We start from the raw sequence: 21,635 nt of genomic DNA on the forward strand, positions 1-21,635 counted from the left end.
ACACCAGCACAGGGAATGCCATGAAGGCACAGTTCTATTCCATTGCCGAGAAATTTCAAATGTTATTGCAGCCTTGGACTGCACCCATGTGGCATTGGAAGTGCCCCAGGTTGTGGTACACTGCTTCATGGACCAAGGGGGCCATAAAGCAGTGTACCACAACTGTAAGCATTATCACTACTTGAATGTACAGGTGACCTGAGATCCCAAACTGTACATCACCCACTGTTGTGCCCGCTAACCTGGTTCCACCCACAATGCAATGGTCCTGCAGAACAGTACACTGCTTGGATACATGGAGCGGCACAGAGGAGAATGGACGTGGATAGGGGGCGAGTAAAACCACAAGCATGCAGGCGCTGTGATGCACCTGACCAGATTGGGGTGGGGGGTCATGTGCAAACCACCACAACATGCCTTGACAGATGAATGTGAAAGTCAGACCTGCACCAATATCACAGTCCACCCCACTGAACACACACATATCTGGCATACCCGGATGGATGAGCACATGTGCACATAGAGTAGCAACTCCAAACACACACATGACTACAGGTAACAGAATGCAACATGCATAATCACAAATCAATGTAAAACTGTCACATCACACCACATCAACCTGCCAATACCACAGCCAAATAACCACGTTTACTCAGCCCGCAATGCATACGTGCTGACCCCAGAAGCCCATGGAAGTCTGATAGGAAACAAATCAGCCCACATTCTCCAGAGCAATATACTGCCACCAGACAGCCACCATGTTGGCTTGACATGTCACCGACAGACATATGCTGTCACATCTGATGCAAAGGAACAGGGCGCATGATATGAAAATACAATGCATGAAGCGAGTGACACGACATTCGCAATCATCAAAAAGTCATGTGGTATGCAATGAAGCCCCATATGCAGGCACCTGAAGTCCATTGCCCTGATGCTGTTTAAGGCTACCTCCAAACATTAGACTTTGACTAATGGATGTGCCTATCCCCATGCAGGTGACTGCAGATACCCCCAGCTGCTCTGGCTAATGACACCTGTGCGTGATCCACAAACACTGCAGGATATTGCCTACAGCCACACTCACATAGGTTCCATGTGTGCATTGAGCCTACCTTTGGCTTTCTGAAGGCACATTTCTGCTGCCTCGACCTTACTGGTGGAGCCCTGATGTACACAACTGAAAAAGTGGGTTAAATTGTGCTTATGTGTGACATGCTGCACAATATCTGTCTACAGAGAAATGTTCTGATACACCCTGATGTGGATATGTCACCCCTAGAGGAGAGGATGAGGATGCAGTGCCTGTGGCAGAGACGACTGCACACATTGCCAGAGAAGATGTCTGGGATGGCAGACTGGCTCACCGGGGACTGATAGACAATTTATCTTGACACATTCACATGGCGCGTGCCATGCACCACTGTATGACACTCACGTCAATTAATACACATGACAATGACACAATCAGGAATATCCATATGTTGACGAAGTTCAACTGTTTAACTGAAATAATGCACATTAACTATCCCCTTTACATCCTCCCACCACAAACACCCCCACACACTATCCCCCGTCCCACCGCCAACACCCCCATACACTATTCCCCTTCCCCCTCCCACCACTAACACCCCAGCACATTATCCCCCTCCCCACTCCCACCACCAACACCCCCAGCACACTATACCGCTCCCACCACCAACAACCCAGCACACTAGCCGCCTTCCCACCACCAACTTCCCATCCCACTATTCCCCATACCCCCACCCACCACCAACACCTCAGCATGCTACCTCTGGGAAGCATGTGTGTCAATGACACTTATGTGGCCTTTTTCACCCCCATGTCTGACCCTAGTGATCTAGGCCCCCATTGGTGTGAAGACCAGTGCTTTGTTGTGGCTGTGATCCCTCACTTGGTGTTGTGGAACTTGCGGGTATTGGCCCTGGCCCACAAATATGCTGAAAATTCAGTTGGATGCTTTGCTGCATAGACTCTGCAAATGGCAAAATTCCTTCAGTCAGCTCCCTGGCACGTTCTCACCTGCTGACACTAAAGTGAGGTTGAGAGTTTTATCACAGGGGCTAACATCGAGGTCTTTTCAATAAGAGTCGTCGCAACTGCCTATCTATCACACATCCTAGCAGTGCGAGAGAGACCTCATACCGCCCCCCCCCCCACCCACATTGGGCAGGGCTGTAGAAGCCTGGCCACTCTGAACAGAAAGTTCTGGTAAAAGTGAAAGCCAAAATAATATTTTAGCAAATCCCTTTTTCATTTAAAGTATATCCCAAGTGCATTGCAATTTTTCAACTATTGCTTTTTTTGTTGCGGAATTACAGCGACTCCAGAAAATGAAGGCCTGTACTGTACAATCAGAGCACGGAAATAGACTCAGGCGTGTGTTAATCGGTGTGTGTCGTCTGCAAAATGTTCCCATTAACTGTTCGTGTTGTTAAAGCTTCAGAGAGAAAATTGAGTTGCAGCCGCCTTTGCATTATGAAGTCACACTGGGTTGCAAAACATAAAGTGAAAAGTGTAGGTAAAAGGTTTAACCCCCTGTGGTCAAAATGAACATTGAATGCGCCTATTTATGACATTATAATTATACCTTTTACTCCTGGGTAAAACGTCAACGCTGTTGAAGCCACTTTGTTAAAATGACACATCGGTTCCCCACAATGCAGTTATTTTTCAGTCACTTTCATCTCAGAGTGCTAGATTTACGTTGATGGAATGTGTTTTTTTTTAACTTGGACAAAATGGACTACTTAACACCGTCTCTGTGGACTTTGCCAATGATATCATTGATTCTGTGGAGCAAATAAAATACAATTCTCATTTGGGGGCCCAGAACAAATGTTGGCCACCCTCACACGATGAAAATGCACAGTTTGTTTATTGGGGCAGTGCGCGTCAGCGTAGTAGAAAACGCGCCGCATTGTGTCAGGCACTCTCTGCGTCATGGTGTAGTACAGGAACCGGGAATGTCATTGCACGTGTAAAATATGGATGGTGCATGGGCACACTGTAATTTATTTGAGTAGCAAGCATACACCCACTATAAAGTGGGCAGTCACTCAAACGTTTGTATTCAACCACCCCCTTAGAAACCTCATAAAGAGGTTCCTGAATGACAGACCTCGACACAGCATGCCTAACTACTATGCACACCGTATTAATAAGTACATGTTTTACTAAAATATCACAATTTAAAATACATTGCAGATTTAAAAAGGTCATAAAAGCCTTGGAATATTAGTTTTGGATTACGTATGTTTAAATAACATATTGTAATGATTTATACTGGTGTATTAACAATGAAGCTTTTGTTTCAAATCTCTTGAAGAAACACCCATTAAAATAAAGAGTTGTGCTAGGTTTGTCTAAATGTACAAGCCTGGTTAGCTACAACAATATGTGTTCCAGCCAGGACAATGAACGTGGATTTCTTTGCCTCTGATAAACAGGGGAGTGGGGTGGAGGGCGGGTGATTATGTTATGCATGTTAAGCTAAATTGAAGGGGGTGGGAGAAAGGGCAGGTCCATGTCACACTTGCACCTCTAGAAAAAAGAAAGTCTCACAATCATGCCCAATAGATCCTGAGTGGAAGAGGTTTCTCCTGCAAAAATCACTCCCCTCTTTGTGAAAGACCTCATGACAATCAAACCCCCAGACCTCTGACCTCTGCACAGGAATGGAATGCACCTAGGCCTTTAAGGCTTTGAGAATGACATCTGGAGGATGGTATTCCATTTATTCTGTCAATCTAGACAACCCCGGCCCAACACTGGCCGGGCCATAACCATTGGTCACATGGGAGTTTCCTACAGAGGTCAGACATGGTTCTACGTGATTTCGCCGACCTATTTTTGGTCGTGGTACTTTTCATCGCCAACCCTTTCATCGCCAACATTTTTTTTTATTTTTATTTATGGGGGGGCTGTGCCCCCCCAAACCACCCCCTTACTTAAATAATCATACCCCAAGCCGCACAAACACCCCCCCCCCTCAAAAATGTTTTTAAAATAAAAATGTTGCCGATGAAAGGGTCCGCAATGAAAAGTACCACGACCAAAAATAGGTCGGCGAAATGCGTCTATACCGTCAGACATATCAGCCAGATGAGAAATACATGTCAATATCTATTTAAACACACAATATCTCCCCAGTGCCCATACTTCTTCATCTATCAGAGAAGGTGACGTTTCACTGCACCTATAGATATATCAGACTCGGGCCCTAATGTCCACCTGCAAAATGTAAATGAATCCCATGAAAACAAAACTGTAACTTTACGACTGTACAAAGTCTGTGTGCGTAGGAGCTCCGGGGAGCTCCTGCTCTCTCCAAAGTGGAGTCTTGCACTTTCCGCTCTCTGCAATCACTAGGAAGTCCTCATTGCACACTATTTCTGCACCTTCTGTTTTGAGAGAGCCATTTGAGCAGGCAGAATGCATTAAGTAAATCAGAATTGCATTTGCTCTCAATATCAATATTTGTCTTAGAACTGTGGCATCGAATGTTAATCTAGCAGAGAGGCTTCTAAAGCAACAATATACATTTCATTTAAAAATGAAAAAAAGGGAAGATTTTTAACAACGTAGATTTATATATAATGCTTTTGTGCTACTGCAAGGCATCGTCAAGGTAAAGTCGCATTCTCTATTAGTTTCATAAAATAACATTTCATTAAAACTTGTGAAGCCTTTAATGAAAAGCTTTGAACATTGTACACAGTAAAACTATGAGGCGGCCCGCTACATGTCATATTTCAGAAATTATAATTGACGTCTTCACGTATCATAAAATGTACTTTGAATCGTGTTCGATCAGCTTTTAACACAGGATTTTTCCAAACAGAAAGAAATACTAATTTGGGCCTAATATCTGAATATTTACAGCATTGATTTTCAAGATGTTTGCAATGCACGTAGATCATGAATTGATTTATGTAAAAGAGAAAAGAAAATTAAGCAAGCCAATATATGAAATTCACTAAAAAAAACGTTATTAACGGGACGTTATGGTTCCAAGTAAAACCGAAAAACCCTTGAAATTCGCCTGTTATGGTAAGCTAAGCAACCATAACTCGCGCCACCACTGTGCACTGCTAAGACTAACACCCAGGACATCAAAGATAACATCACAAATGTCATTGATGACATCACTGAATTTCCCCCATCCACCTACCCCTCCATATTACTGTTTGGTGCCTCTTTCCTCATTTCCGTCCGCAACTTTCGTTCTTAGCTGTCCTCCCAAAAAAAGGCCATCCATAAACAAAATAAATGTTCATTTAGGAACCACCTTTCACAGTTAAACACATAGACTCCATCTACTTTATATTTCTCAGTAAAGTACACAAGGGCCAGAAGGCCAAGTTATCAGCCCAATCGAAGGGAGAGTACATAACGAGGTCTCTAGATCATTACCCCCCTTCCACCCTTAAAATGGGACATGAATGCCATTAACAATCTAGATTTCCAAAGCAGTAACCTATGCTACTAAAAAAGATGATTTTTTGTCCTAAACCGGGACGCCTGTGGCGTCCCGGTTTAGGAAAGAAAATTATTTTCCAAGATGGTACACCATAGAAAGGGAAGGCGGGTGTTCCATACAGGGCCCCTCTTCGCTTTCCATTGCAGCCTGCAAAAAGCAAAAAGGAAACCCTGTGACCATATAACCACCAGCACATTTTTCTTCCCTTTCAAATGTATCCTAATGTCGAACAACTTTACCACAAAGCCAGTCCCAGGTGGGCATGGCCACTTTAATCCTATGTTTGTCACTTCTGGTCATGGCCAGTAGCCACATTGTCTGGATCATGACCTTATACCATGACCCCGACATTCTGCCCACTGCCCATGGCTACAGGCTACCACTCAGTCACTGAAACTGTACCGCTATTTTTTTTAGCTACATTATAACACTTGTCAATACGAAAACACTGCCACATCTCCAACACCATGCTTTTCGGTCGTTGCCAATCAGCCTTACGCAAATTTACTGTAAATCCACCCACTTCTTTTTTTTTCAAAACTCTCAAAAGAATACACAAATGATTCGTCATATTAGGTGTGCACACAATCCCTACAAACTTTGTAAACTCATTCGCAATCACATCCGAAATATTCCAACCATCAGCATTAACCCTCACCTCCCCACATATTATTTCATAAGTTTCACAAGTGAAACGGTCAGAAAATATTATTATCCGAGGGTTCGACCATGTATTTTCTTACAAACGTTGATCTATCGCAAACATTTCCAATGCACCTTACCTAATTTCTCCTCTTTTAGAAACATACGAGATCTGACAGCAGAGCTTGTCCATCTTGTGCTAATCTTGTCCATTGCTGCATTTGCCTAAGATAAATTGCCCTGACATCACTAAATCATATGGCCTGACCCTCACATAACCAACCCTAGTGATATTCAACACCTTTCTTGATGACGTTCCTCTCCAGCGTAGCCAAATGCGCCCATAAGCACCTACGTGCCATGACGCAGAACCTGAAAATGAACGCACATTGACTTAGAACATAGCACATCACAAATTGAAATAATAAAAAAAAAGAAAACAACTGATATTCCTCGTAGCTATCTAAGTGAATTATGGAGCCTTGTACTGAGACGATATATTCTCTGTAAGAGATTTGAATATATTACCTGTTTTGGAATATACATGTGCATGGAAGAGTATTCATAAAGAAAAGTCTACTAAGCACTCTGTGTATTAATGATATCGAAACCATTAGACACATTCTCGCAAATTGCTTCTGCTTGTCAGAATGGTACTATAAGGGATATAAGAAATTTGACAATATTGCCTCTGATCAGTTGTGGGCTATGATTTATTCTGCACAATCATTGGTTATTACGACTGCGTCATTTCACATTTGGGAAAGAGCTTGTCAACTACTAGTACTGCATGATTCACCATCATTTTACAAGAAGGTTTTGTAATTTTCTATGGCGGACGCATGCTAACTCTTTTTGAAAACATGTTTTTTTTTCTTCTTTTTATTGATTTGTTTATTTGTTATGATAACTGGTGCATGTTGAGTTGGTTTTATGTTATTTATTGCATGTTTATGATGTTTGGTCTCTTTTTTTCTATGCGTGTTGTTTATACGTGATTGTGCAAGAAGCTTACATTTTAGCCATTAACACCTTGAATACATGTACAAAAAGAAAAACATAATCCACATGGAGCCACAGCCTCCAATTCCATGGTGACCATCTTGAGAGTGTTTAATTCTCTCCTTAAAATAACATGCAGTGCCCTCATTGCACCCCTTTATTTTAGACAAATGATCGTTCTCCATTCTAACAGCAATACATTCCTAATCCAAAAACGGTACCAGGCTTTAGCCCCCAGTAAACCCCAAAGAAATGTTGATTTTGCCTATCTAACTTTTATTTGTCAGGTGGTGCACCAACTGTGCATTGGCAATACCGGTTTCTTTCAAGTGGAACAATTATTTTGCATTTCTATGAGAATTACTTTCTGTAGACATCCATGGCAGCATCTAGCCTGATCGTACTGGTCCATATTCAGGATCAAGGATGTAATGCTCGTCAAATCTCAAGTACTTAATGATTAATGACTATGCGGGGAATTCCGCGTGTACGTCTCTTTTTGGTGGATGCTTCCTGCCACGTTAACTGCATCTTTGTGTCAGTTATTATTAAGCCCTCTCCTCCTAGATATTCTGAAGCTTGTTAGGAGAATCTGCATCTTTTCTTTAAGTCTGTGGCTGGAAATCAACATCTCAAAACAAGTTTATTAATTAAGCAATATGTCCCGAGAGGCGGGGCATTACCTGTCTCGTTAATGCCCCACCGCGAGGGGCATACTGCTATTAGTAACCCGAGTAACCCGGCCTGCATCTGCATGCCCGGGGCACTAAAACCAGTTTTTTCTGTCCCGAAATGCTGCAGCATTTCGGGACAGAAAAAAAAAAAAGAAAAACGACCAAGAAAATGGATGCCGGGAAAGGGAAAACGGAGTCTGTTTTCCCTTTCCATGGCGGCCATCGGGAGCGGACGTGATGGGAAGAGAAGTGTTCCCAGTGCGTCTGCTCCTGGAAGATGACAGAGAAGAAGGTAAGTGGGGTTGGGGGTAGGGGGAGGGAAAATAAAATAATAAAAATAAAGACGCCCCAGAATCCCCGTTGGGGGACAATGGTAGCCTTCAGACATGTGGAGGAGCGGAGTAGGGATGGCCCCGCTTCGAGCCTCCTCAGACACCGCCCCGAGACTCCTCAGGCCCCGTCGTGGATAAGGTGGCTGGAATCCCAGCTGAGAATCGAGGGCTTCTCGGCCGGGTAATGACCCGGCGAGAGCCAATCAGAATGCGTGTTGCATTCTGCTTGATTCTCACTGGGTACTAATAATAATTAATGGTTCGATTGACGAGAAAGTGAGAAAAGTCTTTCGGAAGGTCTGTGTATCTTTGGTTCCAAAACTCACCATCTGCATTCCTTCAGGTTCTAGGTCTGTCCATCTGTATTCCCAACCCAGTGTGGTTCGGCCTCACAGGCATTTGGCTGTGATGCAACACCACTCACTGAAATTAAATCGATTAGAAACAGACGCATAATAAAAAACACAGATATAGACCTAGAGATCACATAGAGTCCTGGGTGTTGCACAAGGCAAGGCATTGAGCAGATTTGATGATGGGCCTTCATGGGCCTATGAAGACTGCACTGGTACTCACTGACAATTTTGAGACCTGCATTCTCGATATCTCAATATGCAAAACCATGTTGTCATATGTGCATGTGAGTAGAGGTGGTGATGAGGAAGCAGGTTGTTTACATGAGTTGGTGAAAAATGGCCTTGAAGTTGCTTATTTCACATACATTGGGCTCGGAGGATAGTTAAGGGGGAACTCATTTGTTTTGGAACAAAAAACAATGCAGAGTGTCACATGTTTGAAACCCGGTCCTGAGCTTAGAGGATGGTCTCTGGCATGAAGCAAGATATAAAAGCTCAATTTTATTTTGTTTTTGTATTGTGTGAAGGGCCTTGCATCTCCTCTTCTAGTGGCACTGGCACAGTCTAAAGAAACAATAAACAGGCAGCAGAAAAAATCCTTTGTGGTTACTGGTTGTGAGACAAAGAAATGCCAGTGTGAATTAGGCTAAAAACCTCCCTTAGGACCATATTCAGAACTGGCTTAATCTTAGCAGCCAACCTGTTTCATTGCAAAGTTTTGTTTAAAATGTATACATTACAATGACTTCATAATTGCAGGTGGGCAATCGATGTAACTGTAGGCACTCAATGTAGTTGTAACATAGCACTCAGATCCCAAACACAGAGATGAACATTCTTTGCGCATGTCTGTGATCAAAGAGAAGAGTAGAGGCATGGCTACTACAGGCTAATAGTCCAAAGGTGAGAGACGAGTACAGGCATGGCTACAATGGGATAATACTCCAAAGGTACGAGAAGAGTAGAGGCATGGCTAATATAAGCTAATAGTCTAAAGGTGCGCAACGAGTAGAGGCATGGCTACAATGGGATAATAGTCCAAATTTGAGAGATGAGTAGAGGCATGGCTACAATGGGCTAATAGTTCCAAAGGTGAGAGACGAGTAGAGGCATGGCTACAATGGGCTAATAGTCCAAAGGTACGAGAAGAGTAGAGGTATGGCTAATATAAGATAATAGTCTAAAGGTGAGGGACGATTAGAGGCATGGCTACAATGGGATAATATTCCAAAGTTGAGAGATGAGTAGAGGCATGGCTACAATGGGCTTATAGTTCCAAAGGTGAGAGACGAGTAGAGGCATAGCTACAATGGGCTAATAGTCCAAAGGTACGAGAAGAGTAGAGGCATGGCTAATATAAGCTAATAGTCTAAAGGTGAGCGACGAGTAGAGGCATGGCTACAATGGGATAATAGTCCAAAGGTACGAGAAGAGTAGAGGCATGGCTAATATAAGATAATAGTCTAAAGGTGAGAGAAGAGTAGAAGCATGGCTGCTATGGGTTAATAGCCGAAGGTGAGAGAAGAGTAGAAGCAAGGCTGCTATAGGCTAATAGTCCAATTGAGAGAGAAGAGTAGAGGCATGGCTACAATGGGCTAAAAGTCCGAAGGTGAGGAACGAGTAGAGGCATAGCTGCAATGGGCTAATAGTCCAAAGGTGAGAGACGATAGAGGCATGGCTAAAATGGGCTAATAGTCCGAAAGGTGAGAGAAGAGTAGAGGCATGGCTACTATGGGCTATTAGTCCAATGGTGAGAGAAGAGCAGAGACATGGCTACTATAGGCTAATAGTCCGAAGGTGAGAGGTAAGTAGAGGCATCGCTACTCTGGGCTCATAGTCCGAAGGTGAGAGAAGAGTAGAGGTGTGGCTACTAAAGGCTAATAGTCCAAAAGGTGAGAGAAGAGTAGAGGCATGGCTACTATGGGCTAATAGTCCAATGGTGAGAGAAGAGTAGAGGCATGGATACCATAGGCTAATAGTCCAAAGGTGAGACACGAGTAGAGGCATGACTACTATGGGCTAATATACCAAAGGTGAGAGAAGAGTAGAGGCATGGCTACTATAGGCTAATAGTCCAAAGGTGAGAGATGAGTAGAGGCATGGCTACAATGGGCTAAAAGTCTGAAGGTGAGAGATGAGTAGAGGCATGGCTAATATTGGCTAATAGTCTGAATTTGAGAGAAGAGTAGAGGCATGGCTACTATGGGCTATTAGTCTGAAGATGAGAGAAGAGTAGATGAATGGCTACTATAGGCTAAAAGTCTGAAGGTGAGAAACGAGTAGAGGCATGGCTGAAATGGGCTAATATGTGAAGGTGTGAGACGAGTAGAGGCATGGCTACAATGGGCCAATAGTCCAAAAGGTGAGAGAAGAGTAGAGGCATGGCTACTATGGGCTAATCGTCCAATTGAGAGAGAAGAGTAGAGGCATGGCTACTAGAGGCTAATAGTCCTATTGTGAGAGAAGAGTAGAGACATGGCTACTATGGGCTAATAGTCCAATTGTGAGAGAAGTGTAGACGCATGGCTACTATGGGCTAATAGTCTGAAGGTGATAGAAGTGTAGATGCATGGCTACAATGGGCTAATAGTCCGAAGGTGAGAGAAGTGTAGACGCATGGCTACAATGGGCTAGTAGTTTGAAGATGAGAGAAGAGTAGATGCTTGACTACTATAGGCTAAATGTCTGAAGGTGAGAGAAGAGTGGATGCTTGACTACTATAGGCTAAATGTCCGAAGGTGAGAGAAGAGTAGAGGCACAACCACGATAGGTGAAAATGCTGAAAGGGAGACAAGAGTAGTTGCATGGCTACAATGGGTCGAAAAGATGAAAATGAGAAAACAGTAGAGGTATTGATCCATGGCCATGATGGGTCAACACTTCTATCTGTGGCACGGCCTTTGAAACACACTGACCTATGGTAAAGGAGTGCCACATCATCGTGGCTCCTCTGCCGGGCATTCCTGTTTGGTGATACATTGTATCACCATTTGACATCACATTGCAAGATGAAAAGCAGACAACGTGCGTTTCTTGGCACCCTGTTAGCAAGGCTGGCAAGATACATTATTGAACAGCTACTGCCCCTGATCTTGGACACCTCAACTCACTGTATTTGTGGCCACTGAAATTAGCCCTTGAGCAGATTATAGTTCTCTCTTCTTCTTTCTGTGAGGTTCACTTGTGTATTCCTGTGAAGATCCTTTAATGACTGTTTGGCATATTCTACAGGCAAAGGCCCAGAAATCCTTTCCGCTGGCTATAACCTCAATGATAACGAGTGGCACACGGTGCGCGTGGTCCGGCGTGGAAAGAGCTTAAAGCTCATGGTGGACGACCAACAAGCTATGACAGGTAATCTACACAGTGATGCTGTGTTGCTTTTAGTGTTTCTTAATGTAGTTTCTCAAGTCTTTTACTATTTCTCTTTGCAACTATTACTGTTCACATAAGAAATATGGTATTGTTCATGGCACAAATTAGAAAGAGTTAAAGGTAAAAACATTCTTCAATGGGAACTGAGAAACTTTATTTCTCGAATGAGTGAGTTTTGGCAACCACAAGCCAAACCACAGATACAGGATTGGGGCACCATTTTAAACAACAGTAGTATGTAATGTAGAGTTTCAGGCTCATTTTAAATGGGAGAGAGTGTGAAATAGAAGGGGAAACGAAAGGTGTAATACCTTTATGACTCCAGTACCCATTTCCCTGTAGTGCATGGCGTGCAGTTCAGGTCTCCCCCCTGCATTCCTCCTCTGCCTTCTTAGTGCGTTCCATTGTAGCCTGCATGAGATTTTCTTACAGGAGCACAACAAAGATATTCCTATGGCTACCGCCTCGGTTTTCCATCTGTACAAGACCTGGAAAGTTCCATTGGAATCCATTAGTAACCGGCACCTGCAAAGCGTATTTTCAGGTAGTGTATGCATTTTTCATGAGACAGAGAGGAAAATGTAAGAGTAAACCTAGGTTTCCCTCGCTTGCTGTCTTTACTTCTCCCCTCAGCCTTGTTAACGTGTAAAATTGCGTGCAGAGAACACCAAAACGCTTACGTGCTAAAGTAGACTCCTAATAGGGCCTAATTCCCAGAGCGTATTCCGATGGGGGTTTGCCATTATAAAACGGTTCTGTGAGTTAGGCCCTAAATTCAAATTTTATTAAGCTTTTTGGAACTTATTTTTGGGGTGTATCTGCAACTATATCAAATAATATTTGTACCTACCCCACGCCAAAATGCCAAGCATTGTCCTCCAACCAACAGTGTTTAAGCAGGTTTTTGGCCCGCATTGATATTTTTGAATTAAAAGTGAATTTAAAAAGTAGTGCTTGACCTCTGAAAACAATCAGCCTCTTTTTAAATGGGGCACAGCGGTAAATAAGGCTTGAAAGCAAGTCGTAATGCTTTTACGCATTGATTTACCTCTCTGCCCCATTTTGGTACAGTGAAAAGGTGGAGCAGGGTCACGGTGCGCTGGTAAGATCTCTGTCTTGCATGCCACTTCCGGTTTGCTGAGGTGCTTCATTCTATGCCTGCAGGACATTTGAATGCATGTGCATAACAATGGAATCCCAGAGATCCGCCTTTGTTTTGCACCTGGTCAAAACCTGGTGTATTGCATAGGAACCCATTAGTCAACACAGCCTGCAAAACGTACTTGCAGGCGGCATTTACCTTTTTCATGAGAACGAGAAGAATGCGAGCAAGTTTGCTTTGCTTTTACTTTTTCTTACTCACCTTCCGTCTGGAGAATTTTTAAAGTTGCATGCCGCTGACCTCACAGCACGTGAGTACTGCTGGTGGTCCCTGCATGCAATTTCTTAAATGTCCCTGAATGTGTTCTCCTGAGTCACCTGAAGCTTTCCTTCCACCAGGTGAATGTGGCAGCTAACAACCACACTCCACTGGGTTGGTGGAGACCTGAACGAACTTCTAATGTCTGACCATTCACCTGATGGTCACAACAACTACAAGCATAGGCGTAGACAGGGTAGGGCCTGAACGGGCAAGGCCCACCCAAATCTGTAAATGGCCACTCAGCAGCGCTTTGCAGGCATTTACAGATGTTAATGTCACTGCGGTGGGCTCATCTACATTAGCTTCAGGCCCCACTAGTTAGACAATCCTGGCTGCGCCTCTACAAGCGAGCCATGCTGCCATAACCTCTATCACTTCATAGCTGCCTTTCTTGGGTCGTGCTGTACTGCCTCCATCAGCTCAGTGACCAGGCAAACGACTGTGGGAGACATAGAGGAAGGACTGTTAACAGTTTACTTACGGCCTGCCCAGTTTAAAACTGTAGTATTATCAGAGATGCAGCAGGAGCAGTACCTGCTGAGGGCGCGCCCAAGTGGCAAGGTTGCCACTGCCGGCCCTGTTGTGAGGAATGCACACCAGTGCTAGGTACCAATATTTGACAAATGGCATCCTCGCCTTTTCAAAGCACTATGACTTACAGCATAAAAGTAGGCTAAAAGCAGCCGAACACAGACAAACTCAGACAAGCACACCCCACCCTCGTGCATGGCACAAACTAGGCAAAGTGCCTAAGCGCTTGTAAAGTGGGAGGTGAGAACTATTAGGCATGGCAAGTGATTGCATGGAAGTCTCATAAACAGCCATGGCACACCTGATCCCATAAGCATTTTTTTTATAATGGCGCAATCCCACTGGGAAACGCTCTGTGAATCTGGCCCTGTGAGCATTATCTTGTTTCACTTTTTGGCAGTAAAACTGCTTTGAATAATTGATCAACTTCCTGTTTAATTCGATCTAAAACAAATAAACAACCAACGACTAAAAACATAGTCTTACCAAAAACACTGCAATCGTGGTAACTTTGCGCAAAACACCTTTGAACATGTGGTGAATGTGTGAGGGATCAACCGATTCTTCGCTGGGAAACGCCATTCATGCATGGTCTGCTGTGTATTCTTACATTTTCCACACGAGGGCGCCATGGAATAAAAGTTTCCTTTGTACAGCTAAACTGCATTGCAGACAGCACGGTCAGAGCAAGAAGATGGGAGCTAAAACTATCTGCTCCTCAATAGTGAATCTGACACTCCCTAGAGCGATGCCATTTCGCCTGAACGTAGCTCGCCATTACACTTTAAGAGGAACGCCTGCCAGGATGAATGCTGTTGATTGCATTAACAGCACGTCTTCCCATAACGGTTTTACGGTCTTTTAAACTCGATTTTTAAAAGGGATGACGTTGAGTTTTATGGACATTGGAATTCTTAAAAGCATGAGAAATTCTAAAATGTCTTTCATCTGAAAATGTAGAGCTTCAAGGTCATGTTTCCCGCAAGCATGGCTAATTTTGCAAATATGTATGTAACATGGTATCCCCACGCAGACAATGTAAGGCTATCGTAGCGGTGGGCGCTTCCTTCTGGCGATGCCCTCTCCAATCTCCTCCAAAAGAAGAGCTAGTACAACGGAAGTGTTGCACCCCAGTTGGCTGTGGAGTGACATGGCGATGGAATCCCTTGGCCATGGGAACTGCGGTGAACACTGGCTTGTCTATATCGCATAGGGCGGAAGTCTACATGGATCATGTACCTTCTCGCAGAGGTGTTGCTGGGGGGGGGCTGAGGGGGCTATAGCCCTGGCTCTTTTGGTTATAGCCCCGGATAGAAGCTCAGGGGTTACAACCAAAAAGGCTAGCTAGCCCCCAGTCCCGACAGTTCCAAAATTAGCTTAGCCCCGGATCTTTTCCAAATCTAGCAACACCTCTTCATGCCACATATTGGCACGTTTTGTGCTCCACTGTGCCCTCATGACGGGGAACCAACCTGAAGTACAGATTTGCTTGCAGAGGACTTCTCAGTGGATACTCAGGAAATGGCCACCTTTGTAGTGACTCGACGTTTAGTGTAGAGTACGAGTTCAAGATCCGTTCTCCTCAGTGATGACGTCAGGGCCCTTGAACCTTTTCAAATAAAAGGGTACTTCTGCCCCTTGAACCTTTTCAAATAAAAGGGTACTTCTGCCTCGATGGGGCACCGAGTAACCGCCCCCATGTTGCCAGCAGCAGTCTTCTAAAACGTCAATATATTAGTTTGTATATTTTTTTCTGGGGTCTTAAATGTGCAATTTGCAGTGCTTGCCTTGCAAGTTTGCTCCCAGCTCTCCCTTCCCTCAGTGTATACAGAAATGTTATCACCTTGGAGCCTTTTAACACTGCCTCCTAAACATCAGCCCCTTGCTGACAAAAAATGATGTATAGCTTTTCAGTGGCCGTTTAGTGTTTAAGCTCCCTGCAGGCTGGCCGTCTTCTGATAATCGGTGGCTATTAACCTTATCTTTTTCAACATTGTAATATATGCACCCCAAGAGTGCCTAAGACTGTTTTCACTCTACTCAAGGGGTGACCCTAACCAACATGTTGAAATGGGCCCCCACACATCTTCAGCCAGGCCTGGTTCTCGTACAGATATTGAATTAACCTAATTTCCTAAAATTGTTCAACAGGGAATGTAAGAAGGAGTACTGCTCAAAAGGTAATTCTAGGTCTGTATTTTCTTTTTGAATCCAGACCTTCCTTTAGAGTTCATGGGAAACCCAAGTCTGGGGTGCGTATCATAGATACAGCAAATTGATATGCCATGTAGATCCTTCAGACACTGAGCAAGAAATTATTTCTGAACAGCAAGTGCTGTACTCAAAACAAAGGGAAATATCTGTGCCTTGATGGAGGATTCTGCCCCCTTCCCGTGTTTCTGGATCTGTCTCATGAAACCCACTGCCAATTTGTACAGTTTGCCACACCAGTGATCAAAAAAGAATTAGGTTGCCCACACAATTACAAAGTGAATGCCTTGTCTGCAGTCAGTATGAATACCTTATTTTTGTTTGGGCTTTCCTTTTCATATTTTTTTATTGTATTTCATATACGTTTCTTCCTTCTTTCCTTTTTTCTTTTATTTTGTTTATTTTTGTTACTTTTCTTTTGTTTTCATTTCATTACTTTTGATTCAATGAGCCTCATTCAGGGGTTGTTATTAAAATCCGCCGTTAGGCGGCGGGTTTCCAGCTACCCCGTAACACTGTTTCTGCCACCTGACTTCCAGATGCCACCGGGATATTATGGCAGGCAGAGTTCCATAGGACTGACTGAACTCCCAGCAGGTCAGGCCTGTTGGCAGTTCCGTGCCCCTCCTGGCAAACTCTTAGTTTGGCTGCCCGGAAGGGTGCCAGTATGTTGCTACTTGTTTCATTTTCTATTTTTCATTGCTTTTCTTGAATTTTATTTAATTGTCTTTTCTTTCAGTTGACTGTATTTCAGTCTTAATTGCATACATCTACGTCCTTGTAAACTGTATCTTAGTAAAATTGTACATGCATAAGTTTGATGCACTAACATAGTGTACTTTTTCTTTATCCTAGCTCAAATGGCTGGCGACCACACACGGTTGGAATTCCACAACATTGAGTCTGGAATAATAACAGAGCGTCGTTATCTGTCTGCTGTCCCTTCCAATTTCATTGGCCACCTACAGAGCTTGACCTTTAATGGCATGGCATACATTGACCTGTGTAAAAATGGAGACATTGACTACTGTGAACTCAATGCCCGTTTTGGTTTCAGAAATATAATAGCCGACCCAGTTACGTTCAAGACAAAAGCGAGCTACGTTGCCCTCTCTACACTACAAGCCTACACATCCATGCACCTTTTTTTCCAATTCAAGACCACTTCGCCAGATGGACTGATTCTATTTAATAGCGGGGACGGCAATGATTTCATCGTTGTGGAATTAGTGAAAGGGTATGTATACCATGACTAAACCGTCACATTAAACTTGCCTGTTTCGATTGTCCGCTGATATTGACATCAAAATTAAGATCTGAACTACAAATAGAAGAATGGGAAACCATTTAACCTTATTTGAAGCATGTAGAAACAAAAGGTTTTTTGGACATAAATATGCACATCTGGTACACGATTTAAGGTAGCTGCTTGCATGAAGTCTTGCACAAGGCCTTCGATAGCTTGCGGAGACATGCAGAGTCTGCGCAAACTCCATGCACAACCAGGAAAATTACTGCGCATTCGATTCCATGAATCGACGAAGAGGGATATTTGCACAGAATGGTGCACAGGTAGGCTATTTTCCACACAAATAATTCCATGAATCGACCACCTTGTGTGTATGCCCAATGATAAAATCTGACAAAAATAACACTTAGGGTATTTGCAGTTATCATCGGATAGCGTTAAACAACTGCATGTTGATTACCCTAATTAGGTCCTTGCAGTGATTTAGATCATCTGCATTCACTTGCTGTGCAGGTAACCAACAACTAGAGTGATAGGAAGCTTCCTGGCCAGGTAGACTGGCTGGCTCACACAAGGGCCCTGAATAGGATGCTCCTCAGTCTAAAGAGAATATAAATGTGAAGTGACAGTGTGAGATGACGTTGGAAGGGGAATGTGTAATTGGCCAAGAAGGCAACATAGATGAGCTACCTTCCGCACCCCAGTGTGGTTAGATTCATTCCAACCACTCTTCTTGGAAAAGACCAGAACGTTTAGGTTATTCTGGAAAGTGTGTGAGGGCTGCAGGTACTACATAGCAAATGAATTAAACATATGTATGGAACATTGACAATTAGAGGAAGTTTTAGTCATAAAACTCACATGCAAACCTCTTCACGATGAATATAAATTGTGGACGAAGAGGAAAAGTGGAAAAAAAGGACAGCTGAGTTTGAATCGGGGAGGAAAAGACAAGGAAAATTATATTTGGTCTGAGTCAAAATAATTCTGATAAAGTGACGCAACATGCAATGCATGATAGCATAAAGAGTGTCTGAAGCCTATGATATCGTTCATGAATAATAGTACCATTGAACACCTCAACCAGCCAACACCTCAACCACCCACTAGACTGAACCACTTCTCGCAATCTCACCAGATAAATTCAACAGCATGGTGAGCACATGCAAAAGATGTCTCCTGCAGACCCCTGCCCACCAGACATCTACAAGAACATCCTCACCCAGAGAACACCAGCAGAATATTACCTCAACCTCTTCAACCACTAACTAGCAACAGGAGCCATGCCGTGATCCTCCAAATCAGCCTATATCAAGCCACTCATTAAAGATCCTTCAGGAAATATGGAAGACATAACCACTTGTCCCATAACTGGCACAACTACTAGAAAACTACATTTACAAACACATCTTGGAACATGTAGTAAACAATTGGCTATTAGATCAGGCACAAGTAGGCTTCAGACCCATTAGTGGAAGGGAATCTTCACTACCATATATATGGGATGAAATAAAGATCAACTCAGACTCCAATGCCAATTCAGCACCAATAGTCCTCCATCTGTCAGCAGCCTTCGACACAGTCAACCACAACATACTCATCAGAAGACTAGAAGAAATTGGCAAACACGACTCTATTGTGGCTAAAATCCTTCTTGACAGAAAGAACAGAAACATCTTGGATAGCACCATTCAGGCTAGCACCACAGAAAACAATATGTGGAGTCCCACATGGCTCATTGTTGTCACTGCTACTCTTCAACATCTACATGACTTCCCTTGACTAACCTCATCAAAAAACATGGCCTCACCGGCTACAAATATGCTGATGACAAATAATCTATAAAATCAGTGCCAGTGAAGAACAAGACCCAACACTCAACAACTACAACCTTCACATTCCATGGCCCATCGAGCTGGGAAGCCCACCAGAACCATCTAAAGTGGTAAAAAGCTTTGGAATCCTAATGGACAGTGAGCTAACTCTAGAGCCACTTGTGAATGTGGTAGTTAATACACAGTTCTTCGACGTGCACACAATCAATAAGATACTTCCCATCTTCGCCTTCACACACAGAACACTGGCCGTCATCTCTCTTGTCATGTCAAGTATAGACTACACCAACAGCATCTATCTCGGATCCCAGAATACCTTATGAGGAAGCTACAATGAATGCAGCATGCAGCAGCAACACTACTCCTTAGATTCCCAAAAAGAGAACATATCACCCCATCGCTATGAACACTGCATTGATTACCAGTCAAAAAAGAATGTCCATCAACATTCTCTGCATAGCACAGAGAGCATTCCTTGGCCAAGGAGTGCAATACATACAGGAAATACATCTCCATCTACAGCACAACACTAAGGTCCAGCATTGACATTTTCCTTGAACCAAAATATGCAAAGCAAACATTTGGGGGATCAGCTTTCTCGTCCATAGAAGTGAAACTCTGGAACTCATTCCCAAAGGAAATACGAACAATAGAAGATCACCTAATATTCAGGAAATTGTTAAAAACATGGCTATTTAATGCACAAAGTTGAAGAAAGAACACCGGAGAGAGAAATTCTGCCACTGCAATGCAAGAGAAATCTACAAAATCTGGACCACCCAAAGAAACATTTGACCCAAACACAATAGGAACATTACTAACACAAAGGGTTACCCCAATGCAAAAGTGCAAACCAGACATCCCCCGACTAACCCTGCAAAAAGCTCTCTAACACTCTGCATACCCACCAGCAAACACCAGAAGTAACATGACGCAGATCTTCAGCATAAAGCACCCAAACTACAGGCACTCTACCAACTCTCCACAAACTCCAAGATGCACATAAAACAACCGCATAAAACCACCCACAAAACATCCTACAAATTTAAATCAACTACAATCAAGCCATCATACAGTGACTGTTTTTTCCGAACTGAAGTTACTAACAGCACTTGAAAGCTCTCTTGCACTTTTCCCTCTCAACCCTAATAAGCAACCATTCCAATCCCCTTCCTTTACAGATCCACCTGAGAACCTGGTGATCATGAAAAATGGCTGTGGCGTGCTGTATGATATGATATGGCATTTATAACGCGCCTATACACAAGTGTTACAAGGCGCAATGAGGCAAGGGAGGGCGAACAGAGGGAAGACAGAGACAACAATCTCACTAGGCCAGGTGACATTGAGATTGTGCAAGTGCAGGGGGAAGGCAAAAGTGTGGGGGGGAGGGGAAGGGGCAGTGCAGTGCATAGAATAATCAGTAAATAAATAAATAAGAAAGATAATAAATAAAAGTGCGGCCAGCTGGCGGCAAGTGCAAGGGTAAGTGCAGACATCAGGTGCCAGGTGCTGGTGGGGGTTGTATGGATACAGAAACAGACCCAGAGTGCAAGGGTTGCCAGGGGGGCTGTGCAGGTGTGCAAATGGCAGGGAGGGGGCCTGGGCTGAGATCCAAAGGTAGCCAGGTAACCATAGTATAGTATAGTATTTAGTATACCCCATTGGCGGATGGGGTATACTAAATCTCACCATTACACCATGTTCATCATATGACATGAGACTACCGAGTTCAAACACTGATAAACCCACATCAGGCCTTTCCATATCCTTTATCACTAGCAAAATATAAAGCATTGTAAACTAAATGGGTTGTTCGACAAAATGAAGGACAGCATGAAAGAGTGCATTGCTGATTAAAATTAACATAGGCATATGCATAGCCATAAAGAAGAATGCATCAATGTCAGTCTTGCAAGAGAAGATTTGATGACAATGAGACCTCAGCCAACTTCCTTGTTGGATGGGTGTCAGATCAAATATTTTTATTCCATAAATACATGTGTTTAGTAGCAAAATCCTTGTGTATATACTTACTATTTTTGCAACATCACAACCACTTTTACATTTCCCTGTTATCAGTCTGTAGAAGGCATTTAAGGGACTGGTCTTTTTTAAACAAAGATGTAAGGAATACCTTTGTTTAAAAATAACTAAGTGTTGTATTTTTAAAACTGCATTTACTCTGACTAAATCTGAAAGATTATCAGCAAGTTGTATAACCACTCCAGGCTTCACGCTTCTGGGTTCCTTTGCCTACTTGTGGGTGTGCCTGTTGTGCCATGCTTAGCAGGAGGTGATTCTGCATCCCTATTTCCTGCAGCTATTGCTGTGGTTTCTTTTAGTTGCTGTTCTGTGCATGAGGAAAAACCAAATGACCTCATACTCCATCCCTCTGTTATTTAGTCGTCTATTCTTCCCTTTACACAGGGGACACTCTCTTGACCCCCTGTGCTAATTTCCCCTTTTCTATCATGGTATTACAGCCAAGGTAAGCTTGTC

General features: G+C 43.4%; 1 protein-coding gene across 23 annotated transcripts in view; it reads left to right on the forward strand.

Moving 5' to 3' along the window:
- NRXN1 (neurexin 1) overlaps positions 1–21,635 on the forward strand; it is a 2,019,102-nt gene that overhangs the window by 1,379,764 nt on the left and 617,703 nt on the right. For all 23 annotated transcript variants that reach the window (XM_069608380.1, XM_069608381.1, XM_069608367.1 and 20 more), the window contains 2 exons: positions 11,741–11,863; positions 16,905–17,286. In XM_069608380.1, coding sequence (XP_069464481.1) covers positions 11,741–11,863; positions 16,905–17,286 — 505 coding nt within the window. The remainder of the gene's footprint in view (positions 1–11,740; positions 11,864–16,904; positions 17,287–21,635) is intronic.

This window comes from Ambystoma mexicanum, chromosome 4q, assembly GCF_040938575.1.
Source record: "Ambystoma mexicanum isolate Mex_15411 chromosome 4q, UKY_AmexF1_1, whole genome shotgun sequence".
In the NCBI taxonomy this organism is placed as follows: domain Eukaryota; kingdom Metazoa; phylum Chordata; class Amphibia; order Caudata; family Ambystomatidae; genus Ambystoma; species Ambystoma mexicanum.